This window comes from Humulus lupulus, chromosome 8 (assembly GCF_963169125.1).
Source record: "Humulus lupulus chromosome 8, drHumLupu1.1, whole genome shotgun sequence".
Classification (NCBI taxonomy): Eukaryota; Viridiplantae; Streptophyta; class Magnoliopsida; order Rosales; family Cannabaceae; genus Humulus; species Humulus lupulus.
The window spans coordinates 55923566-55948587 of record NC_084800.1 but is presented as its reverse complement, the minus strand read 5'-3'; the positions used below and the strand labels follow the sequence as shown (position 1 = coordinate 55948587).

The 25022-nt window shown below is 38.5% G+C and overlaps 1 protein-coding gene across 1 annotated transcript; it reads right to left on the bottom strand.

Moving 5' to 3' along the window:
- Positions 1-21611: 21611 nt before the first annotated feature.
- On the bottom strand, positions 21612-24557 carry LOC133793804 (protein DEEPER ROOTING 1-like). Its single transcript, XM_062231077.1, has 6 exons — positions 24311-24557; positions 24086-24170; positions 22747-23345; positions 22289-22463; positions 22044-22113; positions 21612-21915 (listed from the first exon to the last, which is right to left on the bottom strand). The coding sequence occupies exons 1-5, from the start codon at positions 24314-24316 to the stop codon at positions 22094-22096; spliced, it is 885 nt and encodes a 294-aa protein (XP_062087061.1). The 5' UTR covers positions 24317-24557; the 3' UTR covers positions 21612-21915; positions 22044-22093.
- Between the last annotated feature and the right edge of the window lie 465 nt (positions 24558-25022).

Genomic DNA, 25022 nt, shown 5'->3' with positions numbered 1-25022 from the left:
CACATTTCATCACATGGGTATTTTGGTAATTTGGCCCATTGAGGGCGTAATTGTAAATTTGTATGCATGTGGGTGATTTATTGTTGATGCCACATTATAATGTGGATTTGTTCGAGCTATTCGGCATGAGACGATATTTGAGTGCAAATTAGCGGTTGAGCCATAACGGGATTAAGTTTGGGGCTTGGAGTGAGTCTCGGGGTAATTTGGTGACTAGAGTGTTGCCGAGAATTAAAGGGTAATGAGATATGAATTATTGGTATTTTAGAATATCGAGAATAACGGGAATTGGAAGGTGTTAATGATGATTAACGAAATAGGTGGGAAATGACGGTTTTACCCTTGGGAGCCTTTAGAAGACTTTAATTAACCTAGGGGAAAAATAGTCTTTTCACCCCTAAGATATATATCAACCATTTGGGTTGTAGAAGCCTACCAAAGCAGAGCACTCTTCTCCTTCATCCGATCATCATTCCTCCTCCTTTTCTTTTTCAATTTTTGAACCCCAATTTGAAGAACCAAGCTAGGAAATCAAAGTTTGGAGCTTAGAACTTTAGTTCATCCATTGAAGAGGACTCAAATCCAGCTTGAGGTAAGAATTCATCCATGAAACTTTAGTTATACTCTGTTTTTCTAATGGTTTTCAGTTGAGAAATTTGAAGTGATTAGTTGGGAATCAATGGAAGTTCTTGATGAAGTTTGCTTGGGTTTTTTATGAGGTTGGGGTATGGATGAAGTTTTGGGGTTAAATGGTATGTTTGAATGATGTTTGGGGTTGGTTTGAAAGCATGGTTTTCAGGGGAAAAATCTGGATTCCAGGTCGAGCTGCAGCCCTGTTCTTGGGCGTTGCAGCTTAAGTTGTGCGAAGGAGAAGATGGTGCTGCTGGCCTATTAGAGCTGCGGCGCCAGTTGGGAGCGTTGCGGTGCTAATGCTGTCATGAAGGGCTTTGGTCCCCTGAATTGAGGGGGGGCTATGGCTCAAGGGCTTGGGGTCGCGACTCAAAATGGGAATTTGGCCAAAATGGGTTTTAAATGATAAAAACTCGAACCTAAGGGCTCGGGATCAAACTACTACCCGATTTAGTAGAATTCGACATCCCGGAGGTTAGGGCTTGGTCCATGAACCTTTAATTTCTTATTTTATTAATGAGATTTCATATTTGGTTATGACTAGGTGACTGCTAAGGAACTAAAAGACAGATCGTTCTCAATGGTCGTTCTTTTACTAATTCTCGCTCGAACCCGAGGTAAGAAAACTACACCCCATATGTGACATGCATGGTTATTATTGAGGCATGTTGAGTGTTTAAATGTGGACATGGATTGCATATCAAATGCTTAACGAATCTTGCTTACTTGTGAATGTGTAACACCCTAAGTTGCTAATAAGGTTTAAGACCTTGAATAAGTGAATTAACATGATAATATATGAATTTAAATGAATATGTGATTAGAATGCATGTTTAGGTAGTATAAATATGCATGTGAGCCCCATTTGCAAGATAGGGGTAAATTGGTAATTTTAGCCTGTTGAGGGCATAAATGTGATAATTATATTGTGTGATTTGTACCACGTGGATGTGGTGGTATTAATGTGATGCACGTACCGAGACGGTCCTAGAGAGCTAGATAACTCAAAAGTCACAACGGGATTTTATACCCGGCTCGGGAGGAGCCCAGGGGTGTTTTGGGGATTTTATACTCGGCTCGGGAGGAGCCCACTATCCGAACCCTGCTCCGGTTACCCCAACTGTATTTTATGCATGCATTATGTACTGTTTGAATTTTCTTGCTGGGCTTCGGCTCACGGGTGCTCTGTGTTGCAGGTAAGGGCAAAGAGAAAGTCAACCAGCCATGAGTACGGAGAGCGTGGGGGCGGCGCATACATGTTCGGTTTACCCGATTGTCTTGATTGGGGACATTTTTTAGAAATGGCTGTATAAACCCTAATTTTGATGGTTAATTACTTATAATCTTGCTTTGAGTTGTAAATGTTTTATAAACTGAGTTATGGGATCCCGAATGTTAAACTCTCGAACTTTTAATGAAATAGAGTACTTTTAAAAGATTACAACCTAGAATTTTCACTTAATCACACTTTTGTTTTTAAAACCTCGTTTATCGAGTTGATTGCACATTTTAACCTCACTTAGTAACGGCTCTAAGGTAGTAGGGCGTTACAACTTGGTATCAGAGCGAGCCAAGGTTTATTGGTTCTGGAGATTGACCGAACATGTACGCACACTGCCATTGAAAAGCTCGACTCAGGGTTGATTGGTATGGTTGATTATTATGTTTGAATATGTGCTTGGTTGACCTATTTGCATGCTTAGTTTATAAAGAGCATGTTAAGTGAAATAACATATGCATGATGCCAGGGCAAGGCCCGTTATGTGTTATATGCTATTTGTATTATATTTGGATTGTGGATTCTAGTTGATTGGTGTGAATGGGAGGTGGGATTGGATTTTGTTATCATGCCTGATGAGCGGTGTCACTGATTGCAGGCATATAGTTGAGATGCCTCGGCAATCGTCCAGACTCCGCGGCAATCAGGCCGAGGATGAAAATCAGGGTCAGGACCCTCCACCTGCCCCACATAATTGGCAGCAGATAATGGACGAAATGGAGGCTAGACTACAGAGAACGGAGGAAGAACTCCGCCAGATGAGACAACAGGCCCCTCCGCAGGTTGCAGTGTTGCCGATACAGCAGAATGTGCCGCCAGTGCCGGTTCAGCCTGTGACTGAGAACAGGTGGGAACCCTTGTACGAAAGGTTCAGGAAGCAACAACCTCCTACCTTTGAGGGTGGGTGGGACCCACTGCGGGCAGAGCAGTGGATGAACATGATTTCTTTGATCTTGGACTTTATGGGGGTTGAAGGAGATGAAAGGATAGCTTGTGCTAGTTATATGTTCAGGGACGATGCCAGCATCTGGTGGGATGTGGTGAGACAGTGGAGGAATGTGGCAGTCATGACATGGGAAGAATTCAAGAGTGTCTTCAATGAGAAATACTACAGCATAGCAGTTCGAGCTGCGAAGGTTGATGAGTTTATCAACCTAACACAGAACAGGTTATTAGTTACAGAGTATGCTTTGAGGTTTGACAGACTGGCGAAGTTTGCGCCAGACCTAGTGCCGACAGATGCGGCCAAGAGAGACAGATTTATACGGGGATTGAATGTGATGATCGCCCGTGATGTGAATATTACATTGGTTCCAGAGACTACTACATATGCACAAGCAGTGGATAAGGCCCTTACTGCTGAGAGGGCTGAGGGTCAGATATGGAAGGACAGCGCCGTTAGGCACGATGCCAGGAGGACGGTACCTCCTTTTGTTGGGTCTAGTCGGGGCAGTGGCCCCAGTGAGCAGAAAAGAAGGGCTCCAGAATCATTTACTCCTCCTAGTTCTGATAGGAGAGTGCGGGGTTTTGTTGGTGGCCGTCAGGGCAGTGGTGACAACTGGAGGAATTTTCCAGTGTGTCCTCGATGTAGGCGACGACATCAGGGTGAATGCCGGATTAGGGCATGTTTTGTCTGTGGGAATGCCAACCATTTAAAGAAATACTGCCCACAAGTTAAGAAGGAAGAGCCAAAGCAGGGAGACAGTCCTGCTCCCGCCAGGGTATTCGCTTTGACTCAGACTGAGGCAGAGGCTAGTCCCTCAGTTGTGACAGATTAGATCTCTAGCGGTGGTTCTTTGTATACTGCATTGATTGATTCAGGGGCTACCCACTCATTTGTATCTGCTAGGGTGATAGATCAGCTTTGTAGACCTAGTATTGTGTATGTTAGGAATTTTCAGACTTTGTTGCCAACAAGAGAACTGGTAGTCTCTAGGAGATGGGTTAGAGCATTACCAGTAGAGATAGATGGTAGGGAACTGTTTGTTGATTTGGTTGAATTAGATATGGATGATTTTGATATGATACTAGGAATGGATTGGTTAATGAGATATGGAGCAACGATTGATTGCAAGCGGCATATGGTGACTTTCGAACCGCAAGGTGAGGTGCCTTGTGTATTTGTGGGGACGGTGAATGGACCGCGAGTGCCTATGATTTCAGCACTGAAGGCTAGAGACCTGATGCAGGAAGGCTGCATAGGATTCCTGGCGAGTGTTGTAGATACTTCTAAGGTGGTGACAGTGGGACCGAGTGAAACCAGATTGGTATGTGAGTTCCCAGACTTATTTCCAGCGGACTTGCCAGGGTTGCCGCCACAGCGGGAGATTGAGTTTGTCATAGAGTTGGCACCAGGGGTGGAGCCAGTTTCTAGGACTCCCTACAAAATGGCCCCAACAGAGTTAAAAGAACTGAAGATTCAGTTATAGGAGCTATTGGATTTGGGGTTCATCAGACCGAGTTTCTCGCCGTGGGGTGCTCCAGTGCTATTTGTTAAGAAGAAGGATGGGTCGCTTAGAATGTGCATTGATTACAGGGAATTGAATAAGCTGACCATTAAGAACAAGTATCCACTGTCTAGGATTGATGATCTGTTTGATCAGCTTCAGGGAAGTACGGTATTTTCAAAGATCGATCTTCGGTCAGGCTATCATTAGTTGAGAATTAAGGAGGAGGACATACCGAAGACAGCTTTCCGGACAAGGTATGGGCATTATGAATTTCTGGTTATGTCATTTGGATTAACCAATGCCCCAGTAGCTTTCATGGATATGATGAATATAATCTTTAAGGACTACCTAGATAAGTTTGTAATTGTGTTCATCGACGATATACTAGTATACTCCCGGTCAGAGACAGAGCATGAGCATCATCTGCGCCTGGTATTGCAACGGTTGAGAGAGCATAAGCTGTATGCTAAGTTTAGCAAGTGCGAGTTCCGGTTACCGCAAGTTACATTCTTGGGCCATATCGTTAGTAAGGAGGGGATAATGGTTGACCCAAGTAAGATAGAGGCAGTGAAAGATTGGCCTAGACTGAGCAGTGTTCCTGAAGTCAGAAGTTTTCTTGGTTTAGCAGGGTACTATCGACAGTTTGTGGAGGGATTCTCCAGCATTGCTACTCCACTGACAGAGTTGACAAGAAAGAAGACTAAGTATGTGTGGACAGATCGGTGTGAGAATAGCTTTAAGGAGCTAAAGCGGTGATTGATTACTGCACCGGTGTTGAGCCTGCCGACAGATAATGAGAAGTTTGTGGTCTACTGTGACGCTTCTAGACAGGGTTTGGGATGTGTGTTGATGGAAGCTGGGAAGGTAATAGCTTATGCATCAAGGCAGATAAAGGAGTACGAGCAGAGATATCCCACGCATGACCTGGAGTTGGCTGTAGTGGTATTCACGCTTAAGGTGTGGAGGCATTATCTGTACGGTGAAAAGTGCGAGATATACACTGTTCACAAGAGTTTAAAGTATTTCTTTACCCAGAAATATCTGAATATGCGCCAGAGGAGGTGGCTAGAGTTGGTAAAGGATTACGATTGTGACATTTTATATCATCCTGGAAAAGCTAATGTTGTGATTGATACGTTGAGCCGGAAGGGCCCAGGTCAGTTATATAGTTCAAGACAGATATCAGATAGACTGGCTGAGGAGATGGCCAGGGAAGGTATTGAGTTAGTGGTTGGTAGGTTAGCCAACATAACTCTCCAGTCCACGCTCCTTGAGAGGATTAAGGAAGCACAGGGAAAGGATCCCCAGTTAGTTGAGCGTAGGGAGAATGTCCTAGCTGGAACGATTAAGGACTTCTCCATTTCGGAGATGGGCCTATTGAGGTACAAAGGACGAATTTGTGTTTCGATTGATCCAGATATTCGACGAGAGATTCTAGATGAGGCTCACACCACTCCCTACTCTTTACACCCGGGTACTACAAAAATGTACCAAGACTTAAAAGTTTAATATTGGTGGTCAGGCATGAAGAGGGATGTAGTGGAATATGTGGCAAGGTGCCTAATTTGTCAACAGATTAAGGCTGAACATCAGAGGCCAGCAGGGTTGTTGCAGCCTCTAGGAATTCCTGAGTGGAAATGGGAGGATATTGCGATGGACTTTGTGGTTGGATTACCGAAGACCGTGGGTTAGCATGATTCGATGTGGGTGATTGTAGACAGGTATACTAAGTCTGCCCACTTTTTACCTGTGAGAACAACTTATACTGTGGAGCAGTATGCTGAGCTTTATGTGAAGGAAATTGTCCGACTTCATGGGGCTCCGAGGTCGATAGTATCCGACAGAGACCCCACCTTTACCTCCAAGTTTTGGGAGAGCCTGCAGAAGGCAATGGGCACACAGCTACGGTTCAGTACCGCTTACCATCCTCAGACAGATGGGCAGACTGAGAGGACAATTCAGATACTAGAAGAAATGCTTCGAGCCTGTGTGTTAGATTTTGGGGGATCTTGGAGTAATTATCTCCCATTGATTGAGTTCTCGTACAACAATAGTTATCAAGCGACTATCGGAGTGGCTCTGTATGAGATGCTGTATGGAAGAAAGTGCAGGTCACCGATACACTGGAGTGAGACAGGTGAGAGAAGATATCTAGGTCCTGAGATGGTTCAGAGGACCAATGAGGCAATTGAAAAGATTAGAGCTCGTATGCTCGCCTCCCAGAGTCGTCAGAAGAGTTTTTCGGATCTGAGACGGAGGAATGTGGAGTTTCAGGTCGGCGATCATGTATTTCTCAGGGTTTCAACCCTGAGAGGGGTGAAACGATTTGGTGTTCGGGGCAAGCTGAGTCCCAGGTTTGTTGGCCCCTTTGAGGTTCTGGAACGAGTTGGTGAGGTAGCTTACAGGTTAGCGATGCCTCCAGCTCTATCAGGGGTTCACAATGTGTTTCATGTGTCTATGCTCCGGAAATATGTATCAGATACCACCCATGTGTTGAGCATTGAGAATTTGGAGTTGGATCAGGATTTATCATACAAGGAGAAGCTTGTTCAGATCCTTGACAGGAAGGACAAAGTCTTGCGAAGCAAGACCATCGCCTTGGTTAAAGTGCTGTGGAGGAACAGCAAGGTTGAAGAGGCGACGTGGGAGCTTGAGTCCGATATGCGGGAGCGGCATCCCGAGTTGTTCAGGTAATTTCGGGGACGAAATTCTTGTAAGGAGGGGATAATTGTAACACCCTAAGTTGCTAATAAGGTTTAGGACCTTGATTAGCGTGCCTGGAGGGCAATAATTGAATTAATATGATAATATATGAATTTAAATGAATATGTGATTATAATGCATGTTTAGGTAGTATAAATATGCATGTGAGCCCCATTTGCAAGATAGGGGTAAATTGGTGATTTTAGCCTGTTGATGGCATAAATGTGATAATTATATTGTGTGATTTGTACCACGTGGATGTGGTGGTATTAATGTGATGCACGTGCCGAGACGGTCCTAGAGAGCTAGATAACTCAAAAGTCACAACAGGATTTTATACCCGGCTCGGGAGGAGCCCAGGGGTGTTTTGGGGATTTTGTAAGTTTAGTTCTTGTAAGTTAATGGTAACTGGTAGACTGGTAACTTGTGTAACTGTTAGTAACCACTGAGAGTAACATATTTTGATGGAGAAATGGTATAATTGTAATGTAAGTAAAATGACAAGAGTGCCCTTGAGGTTTAGTTAGGAAGGGATATTAGTGGAAGGATAAGATGGTCTTTTGGCAGTGGTTTGGATAGCTTTGGCTGAGGGAAATGGATATACACGATCCTTTATGCTAGGTATGACTGAAATTAAGGTTTGGAAGGCTAGAGAAATCAAGAAGGAAAAAGGGAGAATTAAGAACTTAGAGGGAAAAGTGGAAGAGGAGGTGAACTGTGTTCTTTGAGGCTAGTAAAGAGCTTAAGGGTGTGGAATCAAACACATATTAAGGTCTACACTGAGGTAAGGATTTAGTCCCTGTTTTTGTTAAGTTTTGAACTTGATTTTGGAAGGAATTGAAAGATAGCCATGGCTTGTTTTGCATGAGAATTCAGCTGGTTTCTCCAAGGGGGAATTCAGTTTAAAGCTTGGATTGGAGGGAGCTCAAGTTGAATTTGTGATTGAGGTAAGAGTATTAAACATGTTTGAAATCCCATAACTGTTATGGTTTAAGAATTTAGAGGTTTGGTTTGCACTTCTCTCAAGTTTTGGTTTAAGTGTTTGAAATCTGAAACTTAAGTATGAATTTTGGGAGTGGCTGTGTAATTGAGCTAGATTGTGATGTTTTTAGGTTGTTGAATGGTCTATTTGGGGTTTTGGGGCTTAGGTATGAGTTTGGGGATGATTTGGAGTGGTTTTGCTCGGAGAAACGCAGGGGAAAAACCTAGATTTCTGGGTTCGCGAGGAAGCGCCGCGGCCCTGTTCTTGGGCACCGCGGCGCGAGGCTGATTTTGGGCAGGGGAAGCTCTCTGACTTGTTGGGTGCCGCGGCCCTCTAGGGCAGCGCCGCGGCGCTAGGCTATTTTCAGCCGCGGCGCTAGGCTATTTTCAAAACATAAGTGTTGACTGCGTTTTTAGCCAACGACGTGAGAACGTCAAATACGACGAACCTTCAAGAGAATGTAAACGACAACAGACGGTATAAACAAGAAAAGTAAATAACACAGAATTTTTATAGTGGTTCAGCCCCGATTGTCGGTAATAGCCTAATCCACTTAGAGTTGTGATTTATAAATCTATACTCAAGATCAGATGGACTATGCCAACTGAGTTTCTTCAGTATAAATTGTGAAAATACAAGAATTCTCTCTAATTTCAGCACTTTCTCTCTCTAGAATAGACAGACCCAATTTTATCTCTCTAGAAAGAATAAGCAGAAGGGGTCCTCTTCTCATCCCATCAGCTCTCTATTTATAGAGATGGGATCCTCAACTGATATCCCCTTATAATAGGGATATTTTACTATATTTATTATATTTATATTACAAATAAACATTCAACATTCAAAATGTAACAAACTCCCTATTTGTGGGAAGAATGAGAGATTCCCGCGCATGTTGTTGAAGTTGTATCTGACTTAGTCTCCTCTAGCTAGTTGGTCCACCTCCTACTCACTACCCATGCAAGTGCTGGTTAAACATGCATGGTGGTAGGATATGCATGGTGGTAGGACATGCTTTGGGTGGGCTGAACGTGCATGGTTCTCCTCGAACATGTACTCTCCTCCAGCATGCCATGTCCCTCCTTGAACCAATCTCCTTAGCTTCTCCTCGGACCAAGGTGGTCCGAGGCAACTTCCTTGGCACCTCACCTTGAACAACATTGAGGGAACCTCACCTTGGACAATATTGAGGGAACCTCACCTTGGACAATATTGAGGGAACCTCACCTTGGACAATATTGAGGGAACCTCACCTTGGACAATATTGAGGGAACCTCACCTTGGACAATATTGAGGGAACCTCACCTTGGACAATATTGAGGGAACCTCACCTTGGACAACATTGAGGCAACCTTCTTTAGCATCTCCCAAACATGTCCGATCGAACAGTGTATAGACTTTCCTTATGAAAGTCTAAGTCTCCATTCTCTTGCATGAGACTCCTCCTCCTTAGCTATTTACCTTGGGCACGTTCGAGCCAACACTTAGAAAACCTTGGGAGGCTTACCTCCTACACACCCTTGGGGTCTCCTAGGACCACCCTCTTAGCCCTCCTAGGAGGCACTCTCCTGGATGCATTCTCCTTAGCCTCCTAGGATGCATTCTCCAATTTTTGGGTATAACAATAAGATTTTGCAATTTTGAGCCTTTGCTCCAGGGGTTCGGGGGATGTCTTCGATGTATTGTTTTAGGGATTTGGGAGTTCCGAGAGTGTGGGATTGGCCCCGGAAAGTGGTTTTGGATTGGTTAGCATTAAATAGTGTTTCATATGTGTTGTGACTAGGTTTTCGGAGGGGCTCGGGATAGAGGACCGTGCTTGTGATCTTGGTGCATCGGAAAGCTCGGGATACAGGTAAGAGAACTGTAGAACCTGTGTTGCAGGGCTTGAGCCCATTGAATTGTTGCAGGGCGCGGCCCTAAATTGTATCATTGCTAGGATATAGCTAAATATGAATGATTGTATATTTGATTGTTATTTGAGAATGCTTAATATGGTAAAAGCAGAACGAACGACAAGGGGCCGGGAACGGCGAAAGGCCGAGAATGGTGAAGGCCGAGAACGGCAGTGGGGCCGGGAATACAACTTAGCACATGGAGTGCTTGTGGCTAGGGTAAGACCCCAGTGGATACATGGGATATCCATACGGTGTGGACCGGGATCCCAAGCTTTGGTAACGCTTCTGGGACGGCATGGCCGTATATGTGTTAGATTCTGTGGACTGTCTGACTAGATATGAGCTGTATGCTGTAACAACTGTATTTTATGCATGTGTTATGTACTGTTTGAATTTTCTTGCTGGGCTTCGGCTCACGGGTGCTCTGTGTTGCAGGTAAGGGCAAAGAGAAAGTCAACCAGCCATGAGTACGGAGAGCGTGGGGGCGGCGCATGCATGTTCGGTCTGCCCGATTGTCTTGGTTGGGGACATTTTTGAGAAATGGTTGTATAAACCCTAATTTTGATGGTTAATTACTTATAATCTTGCTTTGAGTTGTAAATGTTTTATAAACTGAGTTACGGGATCCCGAATGTTAAACTCTCAAACTTTTAATGAAATAGAGTACTTTTAAAAGATTACAGCCTAGATTTTTCACTTAATCACACTTTTGTTTTTAAAATCTCGTTTAACGAGTTGATTGCACATTTTAACCTCACTTAGTAACGGCTCTAAGGTAGTAGGGCGTTACAGAATGGCACTGACTTACTAGTCAGAATCGGCAATGGTGTCAGAACTAGCTGTGAAGCTGTGACTTACTAGTCAAGTTCGACAATAGTTTTGAGCACTGATCGTATGGCATTGACTTATGAGTCAAGGACGGTTTTAGCATGTTTAGTGCAAGTTGATAAAGATTAGTTGAATCGACATCTGCATTGAATGACTCATCTTGAGCATTAATGCCAGACCGACCCCAAGTTTGATGAAAAATTAAAATCGCTTGTCTAGTTTTATGAATAGTTACTCAGAGCCAGGGCCAGAAGGCCCACGTGACCGTATCGTCACATGGCTAAGGGTACGGAACCCACAGTAGTGACTCCATGGTCACTGGCTTGGTTTACATCGGTTACCCGCTCATCAGTCACTTATCCTGTTTAAGCTAGTGACTTGATCACTTATTTGTAAAGGGTGCGGAATCCCATGTTAGTGACTTATACATTTGTCACTCATCAATTTAGGACTATAAGTCCTGGATGATTATCATTTGATATATATATATATATATGTACAGTATTGAGTTTTCTTGCTGGGCTTTGGCTCATGGGTGTTATGTGGTGCAGGTAAAGGGAAAGAAAAACTCACCCAGCCTTGAGTGGAGAGCTTAGGTGGCGATGTGTACATATGCAGCCGCTTGACCACCATGGCCAAGGAGTTTCTCAGAAGGACTAGGGGTAAACCCTATTTTTTCCGCTTAGGTCGGCAGGTTGTAATTTTCAACTATAATGACCATTTTGGATTGTAAATAACTTGTAAATGTTTTTTTTATGGGCCCATGAACAGTTTTATGTTTTAAATAAAATATATCATTTTCTTTTGATTGGTTTTACACCTTAACCTATTAATAACACTTAGATGCACGTTTATAACCAAAGAACTCGATTAGCGAGTTAAGCACGGTTCAAAGTTCACAGTCACGGTCTTAGAGTAACCAGGGCGTTACAACAATGACAGATCTGACGGTAGCAAGCTGGTTTTTTTTTCAAATTTGATTTTTTTTGTATGTATAAATATGTGTTAATTATTGAGTTAGAGTGCAGATGAAATGGTTGATTATTGATTCTTTTGAGTATGGTAGATGAATAGTGTTATACTTATTTTTGGAGTATCACTACCTATCGACCCAGATCATACCTAAGGCTTAGTCACTTGTTACTTTGTCTAATTATTGGGCCAAATCCAATAACTTAAGCCCACTTAAATGTAACCCTAACTCCTTAATTTAAATAAGAGGAGTAGGGACCGAGGGAAGAGAGAGAGAAAAGGGGGCGTCGACAACTTTTTACAGAGAGAGCTCTCCATCTTCAATGGGGCAAGATAGCTAAAAGATAAATACAATGTGATCTATGGCTGGCAAGATGAATAATAGTAACTAAGTGGATGTAGACTATCTTTTTGGGGTTGAACCACTATAAAATTCAATCTATATCCATTATTTTTGGGCACTAGAAGCATCTCATATGCTTTAATTAGCTTTCACAAATATTCTCAATAATATTCTCTGGGTGTTAGACGAGTTAACGAAAAAATGAGTCAACAAATAGATTGAGTTGAATGTTGAGTGTTGATGAATATATTTGTGATTTTGTGATTTCTAGGTATAAATTTGGGTTTGTTTGAGTATGTTCTTCAATATATTGATGAACACAAATATTCATTAATTTGTGTTATAAATATGTGTTTAAAATAATATAATTTTTATTTTAAAATATATTTTTAATTATTTAATTATAAAATCTAAGGGTATTTTGGTCATATTGAAAAATTGTTTCACCAAAATCAGGTTCATGGTATCTTTTGATCTATTTTGTAAAACAGAGGGTCCGACCAGTAACTTTTGCAAAATACAGGGTCCAAATTGGTATTACCCTTTATTTTTTTCCTTTTTAACTTATTTTTAATTTTTGCCCTTTGATTTGGTTTGATCTAAGGGTCTAAATTTAGTGTACAATTTAATGTTAAAAATGATGTCCGTCGAACCCTTCTCTTTATTATATATGTAAGATATATATTTTAGTCATTGTTTTTTTGATAAAAAATATTTCGGTCATTGTTGATTTCACTTCTTCTGACCAAGCTAATATGATGACAATTCTTTTTCGGCATAGTATGTGGTCCATGTTATAATGCGGCCCAAGATCGCTATCACGACCCATCGGTCAAAATGGGCTCCAACCCATATCTTGAAATAACTTTTTTTTGGGGAATTTTTAAAAAATATGGCTTTTACGCCATCACTGTGTAAAAATATGAGGATTATACTTTTGCTAATTTGTATGGGAAAATTTAATAAAGAAAAAACAAAGTATTAGAAACATAATTACTAGCTAACTAAATATGGAAGCTAAATTTAAAACCAAAACACATTAGCCAAACAGGGGTACTATTGTAAAACTAGCATACCATTCCTCTCTCTCTCTCTCAAACCCCAGCCACACAAACCCTTTCTCTCTCCAAACCCAGCCACACAAACCCATTCTCTATCCAAAACCCAGTTGCACCATCCCCCCCAGCTCCGGTTACCCCAACCGAACCCAATCGTTCGAGACCCCAGCTCTGCCCGAGCCCCACTATCCGAACCCAGCTCTAACCGTTCAAGAGCTCAACTGTTCGAGACCCCAATCGTTCGATACTCCAGTTCCGCTCGAGCCCCATCCGTTCAAGACATCAGCTTCGTTCGAGAGCCTCATCTGAGCACGGGCCCAGGCGCGACACCACCATCTCCACGATGAACCACTTCCAACTCCGGTTGTGGTGTCGATGTGCACCCAGATCCAAAACGACGGGGCTTGCGTGCATGGGATAAGGGGTTCTGGTGGTGGTTGGAGGCGAGGGAGGAAGGTGGTTGTGGTCGGAGGTGATGCGGGGAGGTGACCTAGACACGAACCCAAGCGGTGGAAAGGTAAGGAGCGACTAGAGTTCTTGGTGAGGGAAGAGAAGAAGATGGGAGAGAGAGAAAGGGGCAGATTTGATTTTTTTTTTCTATCTTCAAGTATGTGGTAACTAATTACATTCTCGTTCTTTGTGTGTATATTTATGGGGGTAACTGGTTACCTTCCTGTTCTTTGTATGTATATTTATGGGGGTAACTAGTTACCTTCATGTTCTGATCTGTGTGTATAATTATGGGTTCTTTATGGTAACTGGTTACTTATGTTGCTACAATCATAGTTACTTCTTCTTCTTCATATTTTAATAAAGTGTTATTCCTATTTTTCCTTCAAATTTGATTTTTCTTTTCATATTTAATATGAGTAACTCGTCACCCATATTATGGTAACTGGTTACCCCTCCTGGTACATGTTATTTAATTTAGCTCTAGGATTATTTTTACATAGTTGCAAAGATCAATTAAGTAACTGGTTACCTTACCCAGGATTTGAAAAAAGAAACGTAAAATCTAAAAAAAAAGGAAAATGTTTATAATAATAATAAAAAAAAAATCACAATTCATATTACAAATAAAAAAAAATTGGAAAAATACCAAAGAAAAATTTAATATAAAATTAGTTATATGAAAATAATATAAAAAAACAAATAAGCTAAAAAAATAATAAGCAAATTATAGACATACCCTTTCAAATTAATAAAATTTGATTAAGAGTAAAACTATTATGTAAACCAACTTTTATAAAAAAAAATATAGGAAAATAAACTCATAAAAGTGAAAATTCTTAAAAAATTTCATATTTTTGCACACTCTATTAAAAATCTCATATAAAGTGTAATTTCCTCTTTTTTTTTTTTTTTACTTTCATATTTTTATTTTATTTATAGAATTTTAGCATGTATCATATTTATATATTTGGTGAGATTATATTTTTAAATACTATAAAATGATTAAAAAAACATTTTTATTAAATCCCAAAGCAAATTGATACCAAAAATTAAACTTAGATGTTTATTTACTTCATTTTACTATAAGAATTTATAGTTGACCACATATATATATTGTTGATTGTCTTTTTCGCTATCAACCTTTTAAAACAAGAGATTAAATAAATAAGTAATACGAACACAATGATTTTTACGTGGTTCAGGTTATAAAAGAACCCTGGTCCACAAGTCTCTGGTATTAAGAGGATTGGAAGCTTGTTATGACAAGTTCCAATAATGTATTCTCAGGCAGCGTTTAGAGTGCTCTGAGTACAATGTGTTTTTACTCCAAAAAACATAATCCCTCACAATAAGACTCACAACCTTATTTATAGAGGCTGGGGTCATTAATACTAATCATTAGTTATTCATACACATTATTCCTATTATTGGGGGATTAATACCAGTTCAATGCATTGAGCTGCATTGAATAAAGACCACAACCCAAGTGAGATCTGCGGGGCCCACCGTAGAAAGGTACCTACTTTATGGGGAACATGACCCAGGTACTGTCAGGGAGTGCTATAAGTACCTCCATGCCAGACGACGTAGTTGGAATGTGAATTATCGAGTCGTACACTCGACAACATTGTTGACGGATCGCCCCAAAAAGGTTCTTAGACGATTCTCTGGTGTTGTAAACCCACACTGGCTGACACCTGGCGCCTTATCTTAGGTCCGAGAAATGGAACCTCGGACCTGGGAGACGACTGGGGGAGGAGAGCCCTCGTCTTAATTGCCTGAGCTGGAAAACCTCCAGCTCCGAGGGCACACCTCGGAGAGTAATCTTCCTTTAAGGTATCCATGGTCTACCAACTGGCAAAAATAGGTGATCTCACCTAAAAGGATCTTCCTCCCGAATAGATCCCTCGGGGGGAAAAATACTTCGAAGACGTCTATGACCGTCCGAGCCAGTCATTTTGAGTTACCATGTGTTGGAGGCAAAAATACGGACCACACATATATATATATATATTCTAGGTGAAAACAAAATAAAATCGTTTAGTTTTATTTAGAAAAAATATATTATTTTATTTTTATTATATTTTTTTAATTATTATATAAATTTTAAATAAATAATGTCATATCTCTTCTATATAAAAAGTATGTTGATCACGAATTTTTTTGGTTTTAACGGTTTGTTTCGTTAACTTTAACGGAATATACTTTTAAAACGAACTAAAAATAGATATTTATTAATTATATTGATATAAGACTACATATATAATAATTATATTAATATAAATTCAAATTCAAACGCTATAAAATATCATTATTATAATAATATATAATACAAGAATAAATATTTAATAATAATATTAATATAAATTTAAATATTATAAAATATTATTATGATAATAATATATAATCCTAATTTTTTACTAATTATATTAATATGAATTCAAATATTATTATTATAATAATTTTTAATACAAGACTAGATATTTAATACCTATATTAATATAAATTTAAATATTATAAAATAATAATAATAATAATAATAATATATAATATATAATCTTAATTTTTATTAATTTTTTTTTTTCTGTTATGTTCAAAAAGTTATCATATTATATGTATAATAAATCATAAGGAATGTTTTAGTTTAATTTTTTATTTAATATATTTATGTTATTCTTTTATATATAATATTGTTTGTTTATTTGAAATATATATGACAATGATACAAATTTAATAAATATAATTAATAGATTCTATAATAAAACTAAACAAATGTGCATTGTACGTTGTTTGTATCTAGCATTATAAAAAAATGACATAAATATACTAAAAATAAGAAATTAAAAAAAAAATATTGTCTATAGTTTTTTAAATAACTAAATAATATGATAACTTTTTAAATCACAAACTGCCATATTTACATTTATTCAAGGTACAAAATCTTCGAACGTAATATTTTTTATAGCACACCTTAATGATTGGTGAATAAACTTATTTATTCTTGATGAAAGAGTGATGTATTCTACTTTCTTATATAATTTAAGTCACATTCTTTGTACAAAAAATACTTATATATAATATGTTTATAATGTTTATTATTATTTAATTATATGAATATATATATAAGTTAGAATAAGTAATAATAAAAAAGAGTAAGGTGTTTTTAAAAAAAAAATATATATAAATGATAAAAAATAATTAGGATTATGTATTGAATATTATTATAATAATGATATTCATGAATATTTAAATTTATATTAATATAATTATTAAATATCTAGTCTACTGTATTTTTAATTGGTTTTAAAGGTATATTTCGTTTGTTGACTCATTTTTTCGTTAAGTCGTCTATCACCCAAAGAATAATATTGAGAAGATTTGTGATAGCTAAATAAAGTATATGATATATTTCTAGTGCCCAGAAATAATGGATAGAGAGAAAGTTTTATAGTGGTTCTGCCCCAAAAAGACGGCCTACATCCACTAAGTCACTGTCATTGATCTTCTAAGTCATGGATTACATTTGTATTTAGTTTTTAGCTATTTGGCTCCATTGAAGATGGGGAGCTCTCTTTGTAAAAATTCGCCGCCCTTTTTCTATCTTCTCTTCTTGGTCCCTACTCCTCTTATTTATATTGAAGAGTTAGGGTTACATTTGAGTGTGGGCTTAAGTTATTGGGCTTGGCCCAAGAATTATACAAAGTTACAATTGACTAGGCCCTAGGCATGATCTGGGCTGATGGGTATACTCCAAAAATGGGTATAACAATCGCCCCCCAAGTCAGTCTTCATGTTTGCATAAGGCTGACTTATCATGTGAACTCTCTTCTTATCGATGATTGGACCTTTAGGCCTTGGACGTATCATTACTTGAATTCGTCGATCTTTTAATAGTGATTCTGGTGCGTATAGCCTCACAAGTTGTCTTGTAAGCCATTTAAGATGCTTCAGACCTCAGCATGGCGAATAGTGACAGTAAAAAGATCTGAGTTGCCCGAAGACCTTAGCCAATTCTTATACTTGAAGATCCAAGTGACTCAAGGAGACAAACTCATCCTGCGTGGTTCGTAGGTCCTCTAAGAACCAAGCAAAAACGAATGCTCCAGGCTCCTAGGACCTCACGAAACCAAGCAAGATGAATGCTCCAAGTTCCAAGGTCCTCCAGGGTCGAGGTGTTTGAGATCTTCCAGGTCCGAGGAATCCCAGGTCCGACGTCCTCTAGGCGAGGTCCTCTAAGTGAGGTCTTCCCAAGTTCGAGGTCCTCCAGGCGAGGTCTTCCAAGTGAGGTCTTCCAAGTTTGAGGTCCTCCCAAGTTTGGGCAACTTGGGACTTGTGAAACTAGGTTTACTCTAAGGTGCCCCATACAGGCTCCTCTTAGTGAGTTCCCTAGGTCTCGAGGTCCTCTAGGCCTGGGGTCCTCTAGGGTCCAGGTTCTCCAGCTAAGGTCTTTCAAGCTAGCTCCTTCAGGCCTGAGGTCCTCCCAAGTTTGGGAAACTTAGGACTTGCGAGATCCTCTAGGCCCGAGGAATCCCAGATCTTGGGTCCTCTAGGCAAGGCCCTCCATGCGAGGTCCTCTAGGCAAGGTCCTCCCAAGTTCGAGGTCCTCCGGGCGAGGTTCTCCAGGCCTGAGGTCCTCCCAAGTTTGTGGTCCTCTAGGCGAGGTCCTCCAAAGTTTGGGCAACTTGGGACTTGTGACACTAGGTTTACTCTAAGGTGCCCCATATAGGCTCCTCTTCGTGAGTTCCCTAGGTCTCGAGGTCCTCCAGGCTCGAGGTCCTCTAGGGCCGAGATCCTCTAGGCCCGAGGTCCTCCAGGTGAGGTCCTTCAGGTGAGGTCTTCTAGGCTAGCTCCTTTAGGCCTGAGGTGGGACATGTGACACTAGGTTTACTCTAAGGTTCCCCATATAGGCTGATTTTATTGAGTTCCTTAGGTCTCGAGGTCCTCCACACCTGAAGTCCTCCCAAGTTTGGGCAACTTGAGACTTGTGACGTTAGGTTTACTCTAAGATTCCCCATATAGGCTCTTCTTAGTGAGTTCCCAAGGTCTCGAGGTCCTTCAGGCGAGGTTCTCCATGCCTGAGGTCCTCCTAAGTTTGGGCAACTTGGGACTTGTGACACTAGGTTTACTCTAAGGTGCCCCATATAGGCTCTTCTTAGTGATTTCCCTAGGTCTCGAGGTCCTCCATGCCAAAGGTCGTCTAGGGTCGAGGTCCTCTAGATGAGGTCCTCCAGGCCAGAGGTCGTTTAGGGCCGAGGTCTTCCAGGCCAAAGGTCCTCCAGGCCGAGATCCTTCAGGCCAGAGGTCCTCTTGGCCCAAGGTCCTCTAGGCCAGAGGTCTTCTAGAGCCAAGGTCTTCCAGGCCAGAGGTCCTCTAGGGTCGAGGTCCTCCAAGTCCGAGGTCTTCCAAGCCAAAGGTCCTCCAGGACTGAGATCCTCCAGGCTGAGGTCCTCCGGGGCCGAGGTTCTCCAGGCCAGAGGTCCTCGGGGCTGAGGTCCTCTAGACCAGAGGTCCTCCAGGCTTGAGGACCTTTAGGAATCCAAGAGAAGGAATACTCCAAGTTAGCTCCTCCCTTCAGGCACTCCCAAGCGATCCCAGACATGTGGATCAGCCAACTACTGTACAAATATGTCTGAAATATTGCTGAACAAAGATGGTTTGGAGTAGCATGTGTGAATTTCAATGACATCAACATCTTTTTCCTTGTGTTCAGTTCTCAATGAAAACACCAAAATGTTGGCTAGTTTTTTTGTTAACTAGTCTAACATCCAAAGAATAATATTGAGAAGATTTGTGAGAGCTAAATGAAGTATATGAGATGTTTCTAGTGCCTAGAAATAATAGATAGAGAGAGAGAGAGAGGGAGAGTTTTAAAGTGGTACAACTCCAAAAAGATGGCCTACATCCACTTAGTCATTGTCATTGATCTTGCAAGCCATGTATTATATTTGTATTTAGCTTTTAGCTATTTGGCTCCATTGAGGATGGAAAGCTCTCTCTGTAAAAAGTTGTCGCCCATTTTCTCTCATCTCTTCTTGGTCCATACCCGTCTTATTTATATTGAAGAGTTAGGGTTACATTTGAGTGTGAGCTTAAGTTATTGGGCTTGGCCCAAGAATTATATACAAAGTTACAATTGACTAAGCCCTAGGCATGATTTAGATTGATGGGTAGTGATACTCCAAAAATGGGTATAACACCGTTAAATATTTGTAAGATTCAGTTAAAGTTGATAGAAGAAAAAAAAATCATTATACCAAGACTCTGTTATATACACACTTTTTATATATAAAGATATATTAAAATCCTTTTTAGATCATACTATTTTCATTAAATTTTGTTTTATCGTTGGATATGAAATATTCGTTGAAAATTTAACCATATATTATCAGTTTTTTTTTAAGGTAATATATACTTTTAATTAATATGATCAATCTAACAATGTACATGACAAGTCGAATTGCTTACAAAACAAATTCAAATGACAAATATATGCTTACTATTGAATCGTTTACAATGTCCACCATCCAATAATTATCAACCCCAATAATGAGTAATGATCCACAAATCTCATTAAATTTGATGCCTCGCGTTGAAATATCACAAAAAATGGAACCAATAAATATTTGAAAAATACCCAAATGAAAATTTGAAGGAATCTATCCAAGTGTTGTGCAAGATAACTACGCCGAGTGGCTCTACTAAACCATCACTGCCAGAATATATTGCTAGGCCCCATCAGTAAGGTAGCTAGGACAGTGGGTGACAAACACCATTACTCTGAAAATCAAACAAACAAATACTATAACTATGAAACCAAACATAAACAACAAAACAAAACAAAAAAATCCTTTAAAACAAAAAATAGTCGCCAATGATATCGATACATGAGGTCTCCGCTTCTTGCCATCCATCGATGGTCCCAAGCTCTCAGAGTCTAGGCCAAACCTGCAACACCGAGAATCAACCAACACTGGACTCTGACAGGGAGAGAAACGACCCATCCACCACTCCAAACGTAACCCCCAACCTCGGAGCACCGTGACATACCGACGATTACCATCACCACCATTGCTAGACCAGTACCAAGCAAAACGACACTGGTGGATTCGCACGCTTTCTCAGCCAGAGCCCCGCTAGAACCCAAACTTGGGCTGAGTGTATTACTTGAAATAGATGATGAAGGTTAGGGGTCATTTTGGTTGAAGGTTATTAAAGATTGTATGGTAAAAAGCATGAAATTCTATCTCAAAACTAATTAGTGATGAGTAAAGTAACTCATATTTTTATAAATGTTATAATGATCTAACACTTTCTATGTGGGATTCTCTAACAATAGTTATTGTGATGCTTCTTTGAGTTAAACCATCATATTAGTGTCTCCCAAGGCACCTAAGGAGCAACCACTTCAAGTTCAAGGTGAGGTGATATTCCTTAATATGCATGGATTTGTACGGCGTCACTACAAATACATTTATGTACTATCACATATTGGATCGGGTACCAAAATTTATAGTTTATACAAACAATCAATATTAAAACACGGACATTGGTGTATTTCAAATTTAAAAAATCCAAGCATACCATATTTTCTTTTGTCATAAAAAAAAAATAGATATCATTTTTCTGAAAAATCTCTTTGAGTCTCCAACATCAAAACAACTTCTTTTTTCTTTCTTTTTCTTATAGCTAGCTCACTAAATTATTCTCATTTTTAATACAGATATATATATGTTTCTCTTATTTCTTGTGATGTGAGGTTGTGAACTACGCCTAGGCCTTAATTAGCTCATAATCGATGATGATTAATTTATAATGACACTAGTGACACTCGCAATAATCTCTCCTATGTATCACTTGCCTAGGCCTTAGTACTTTTTATTTACTTGGAACTACTTCGGTTGTTATTTATGCAAAAATCAAATCTATGTAACTTAAAAACCGAAGTCATCATAGTCATAGCTCTTTTTTGAGGTATGAGCATTTTTCATTATCTCCTGTCAGAGAAGAATATCTCTCAATAAGAACTTGAAATGGTTGTATACAATTTTATTGTGAATCAGAGCACAATATTAGCTTCCTTCCTCTATCGGAGCTTATTATATATTATTATTTTACATATTATTATATGAAAAAACAAGCTAGTCTATATAAACCCACCGGCATTTTTTTTTTTGAGAACTAAACCCGCCGGCATTTTCACATCATATATATATTTGTGTATATATATATATATATTACATTGATATTATTTTTATATCATATGGATGACTGCACCTCCAATCACTAGCTCCAAAAATTTGGATTTCAACTTCAATTTACAACCTGCATAAATGCTATATATATCGTTTAAATCTATATATCATAAGAAGAATTAAGAGATATAGGTAACTTCTGGCTTTAATTATTATAAATAAGTCTTTGGAATAATTTGAAAGGAATAATTTTTTTACCCTGTATTCTCCAAAGGCTGTCAATGATGCATATGATGAGTCAGCTAAGCTTATATCTCTAGAACAATATCTGCAATTAAGAAAATGATTTGATCAACTTATTAAATTAGGCTTATAATAAGAATATATTGCATATAGAAGTAATCTTGGCAATATAATATATATAAATATATTTATATGTTATATGTAATCATATTAAAGCATAAAAATAGCTATATAGTATAATGTTGTAAAAGCTTAATTACATTCTGAATCAGTTTTGACCCATTTGCTTCCATTGACTGCTTTCTGATCATCGGTTAAGTCATCCTGATCATTGGAGCTGTGCATGTGTCTATTCTCAATGTACTTTTTCATAGACAATGAAGGACTACTTGAACCTTGGGGATATATCTTTTTGTGAAGTATTGCTCTAAGTATCTGTAACGAGTGAAATATTTTAGATAAGATTGTATATTTATGATTACAAAGTTGTAAATTTTATTCTTTTTGATGATATACATGAAGATTATTGGAAATTAGGAAGAAAGTATATATATGAAAAGTTTTAATTTAAGGTTGTTTGATATTGTATAGTCTATTCGATCAATAACCAAATTAACATATCAGATTCAATCAAATTCTATCTTTCTCTAAATTTATGTGACATATAATTAATAATAATATATTGATCATCCATATGCATCATTAAAATCATTATTACCTTTTCCATTCTTTGTTCTGGAATTGGAGCTTTTGGTGTGGGAGGTGAATTAGGAAAGCCACTTGTACAAACAAATATCTTCTTAAGAAGAAAAGAGAAGGATTTCTTGCCAACAATGGCATTTTTTGTGTTGTCCACAGTAACATCTTTGCCTCTGCTGAGAGCTAAGCTGGTCATTGTGCTGGGCTGAAGAGAATCACTACTACTTTTGGTACTACTACTGTTAGAGTCATTAATTCTTTCATGTTCCAAGATTGATTGCCTACTTAGAAACCTTTCCAAGGGAGCTAGTACTTCTCCACCACCATGATCATCACCTTGCTTGTTATGCATCAATATTAATGACTTCAAATCAATCTGTATCAGGCTTCCATCTTCCTCATCAGGCTGATCAGATATTGGGTCTCTTAATAAATGGTCTTCACAAGATGATGATGATGATTTATTAATGCCCTGGGCATTGAGATTATTGGTCTTTTCAAGATCATCTTCTTTATTGAAATCATTATTTCCTAATGTCCCAATTGCCAGCAAACCATAAATCCAGTCATTCACTTCTTCTTTCGCTGTTGAATATTCTTGCTGCACTAGTGGTGCCTCTACACACAAGAAACACAAATATATAGAATTACTAATCTATAACAGGTTTAGTGTCTATGAAAAGAATGTAATACAAAATCAGCCATATAATTAAATATTTATCGATTCATTAACAAAGGTATCCAATTTTAAGAAATACGTACCCTAATCTTCAAACTTTGTACGGAAAACAAAAATTAAAATAGTATTAATTAAAAGAAATTCATTGGTCAAACAAAGATACTCATGTTCGAATCTGAATTAGATTCAAATATGAGGCGACCTCTCCACTCTCTTATATCCCATTCATCTCTCTCATCAATGGTTTGCAAATATGTATAAACTTTTTTAATCTCTAATAATAATTATTTATGAGTAAATGCCAAACCCATGACTGCTAACAATTAAATTGTGTTTTTTTTTTTAGTAAAAGATGATACTTCATTAGAATTTATTAGCTTGTAATACATCCAACACTCTCCCCTTAACTACGAGAAAAATAAAGCAAGAAACTCGAGCAAGGTAATGAGTCACTTGGTTTGCAGATCGTGTAATAAAAAGTAGAAAAGCATCTCCCAAGCTAGACAACAAACACTTACAATCAGTAATAATAAGCCCAATGATGGTACCATTTGTAGGAGCTCATTAATAATGCACATGTATGTGTTTTATAATTAAGGTCTGCTTTGTTTTGGTAGACATATACAAATAACTAAAACAATGTTGTCATTAAGTATATATATATAAAATATATGCTTACGGGGAAATGGTTTTGATGTTGGTTTCTTGCAGTTCTCATTATGTGCTTTGCCATATTTGAGCTTGCTTTGCATCCAATTAAATATCTGCAGTCAAAATAAATAAAAATGCTGTTTTTTCTTAACATAAGTATTAATTCTTTTATAGAATCCCAAATTGCATTTATGTATTTATACAGAAAAGAAAACCAAATAATACAACAAGATCAAGATCATTAGTTTTGTACCTTCATTTCCAGCAGTGTGGGATCGAATAAAGCAGTAGTACGTACTAGTAGTAGTTGTAATAAGTAGTCGATCGATCGATCGATCTTAGAAAAAGCTAGACAGAATCATCAACAATAATGTTGGGCTTTGAGAAATTGATACAGCAGATCTCATAGAGTTGAGCTGGTAAATGCTTAAATAGAGAGTAATGGATATATGATATGTGAGTGAGAAAATCTAAAACCCAAGCTAGCTGGTTTTTGTCCATGGTTCAAGTTCCCACAAAGACTTTGTCGCTTCTTATCTTTTTGTTCTTAATTTTAATCTTTCCCAACTCTCCTCTCCTGTCTTTTTTCCACTAAATTTTCATTAATTAAAATTAAATATTTATCATCAAAGTCATTATTAATTTTCTATCCTTATTCAGATCCACTAACTACCTCCTTCAAATTTTTCATTCATTGTTATAACTCGCAAAAATTAGCTATAACATACATATAAGCTATATAGATTACATTCAAAACTCGAATAGTTAGTTTATCACTTTTATCATTTTATTTAAGGGAAATACAAAAAAATATCTACCACAGTCTTCATAAATAACGAAATAGTACTCTCTATTTTGTTGTTCCTACCAAAATAATATCTTGAGCCTATTTTTGGTCAAAATTAATTATTTATTCATAGAGCATTTTACCCCTATTTATATATTTTTTCTATAATTAAAATTAT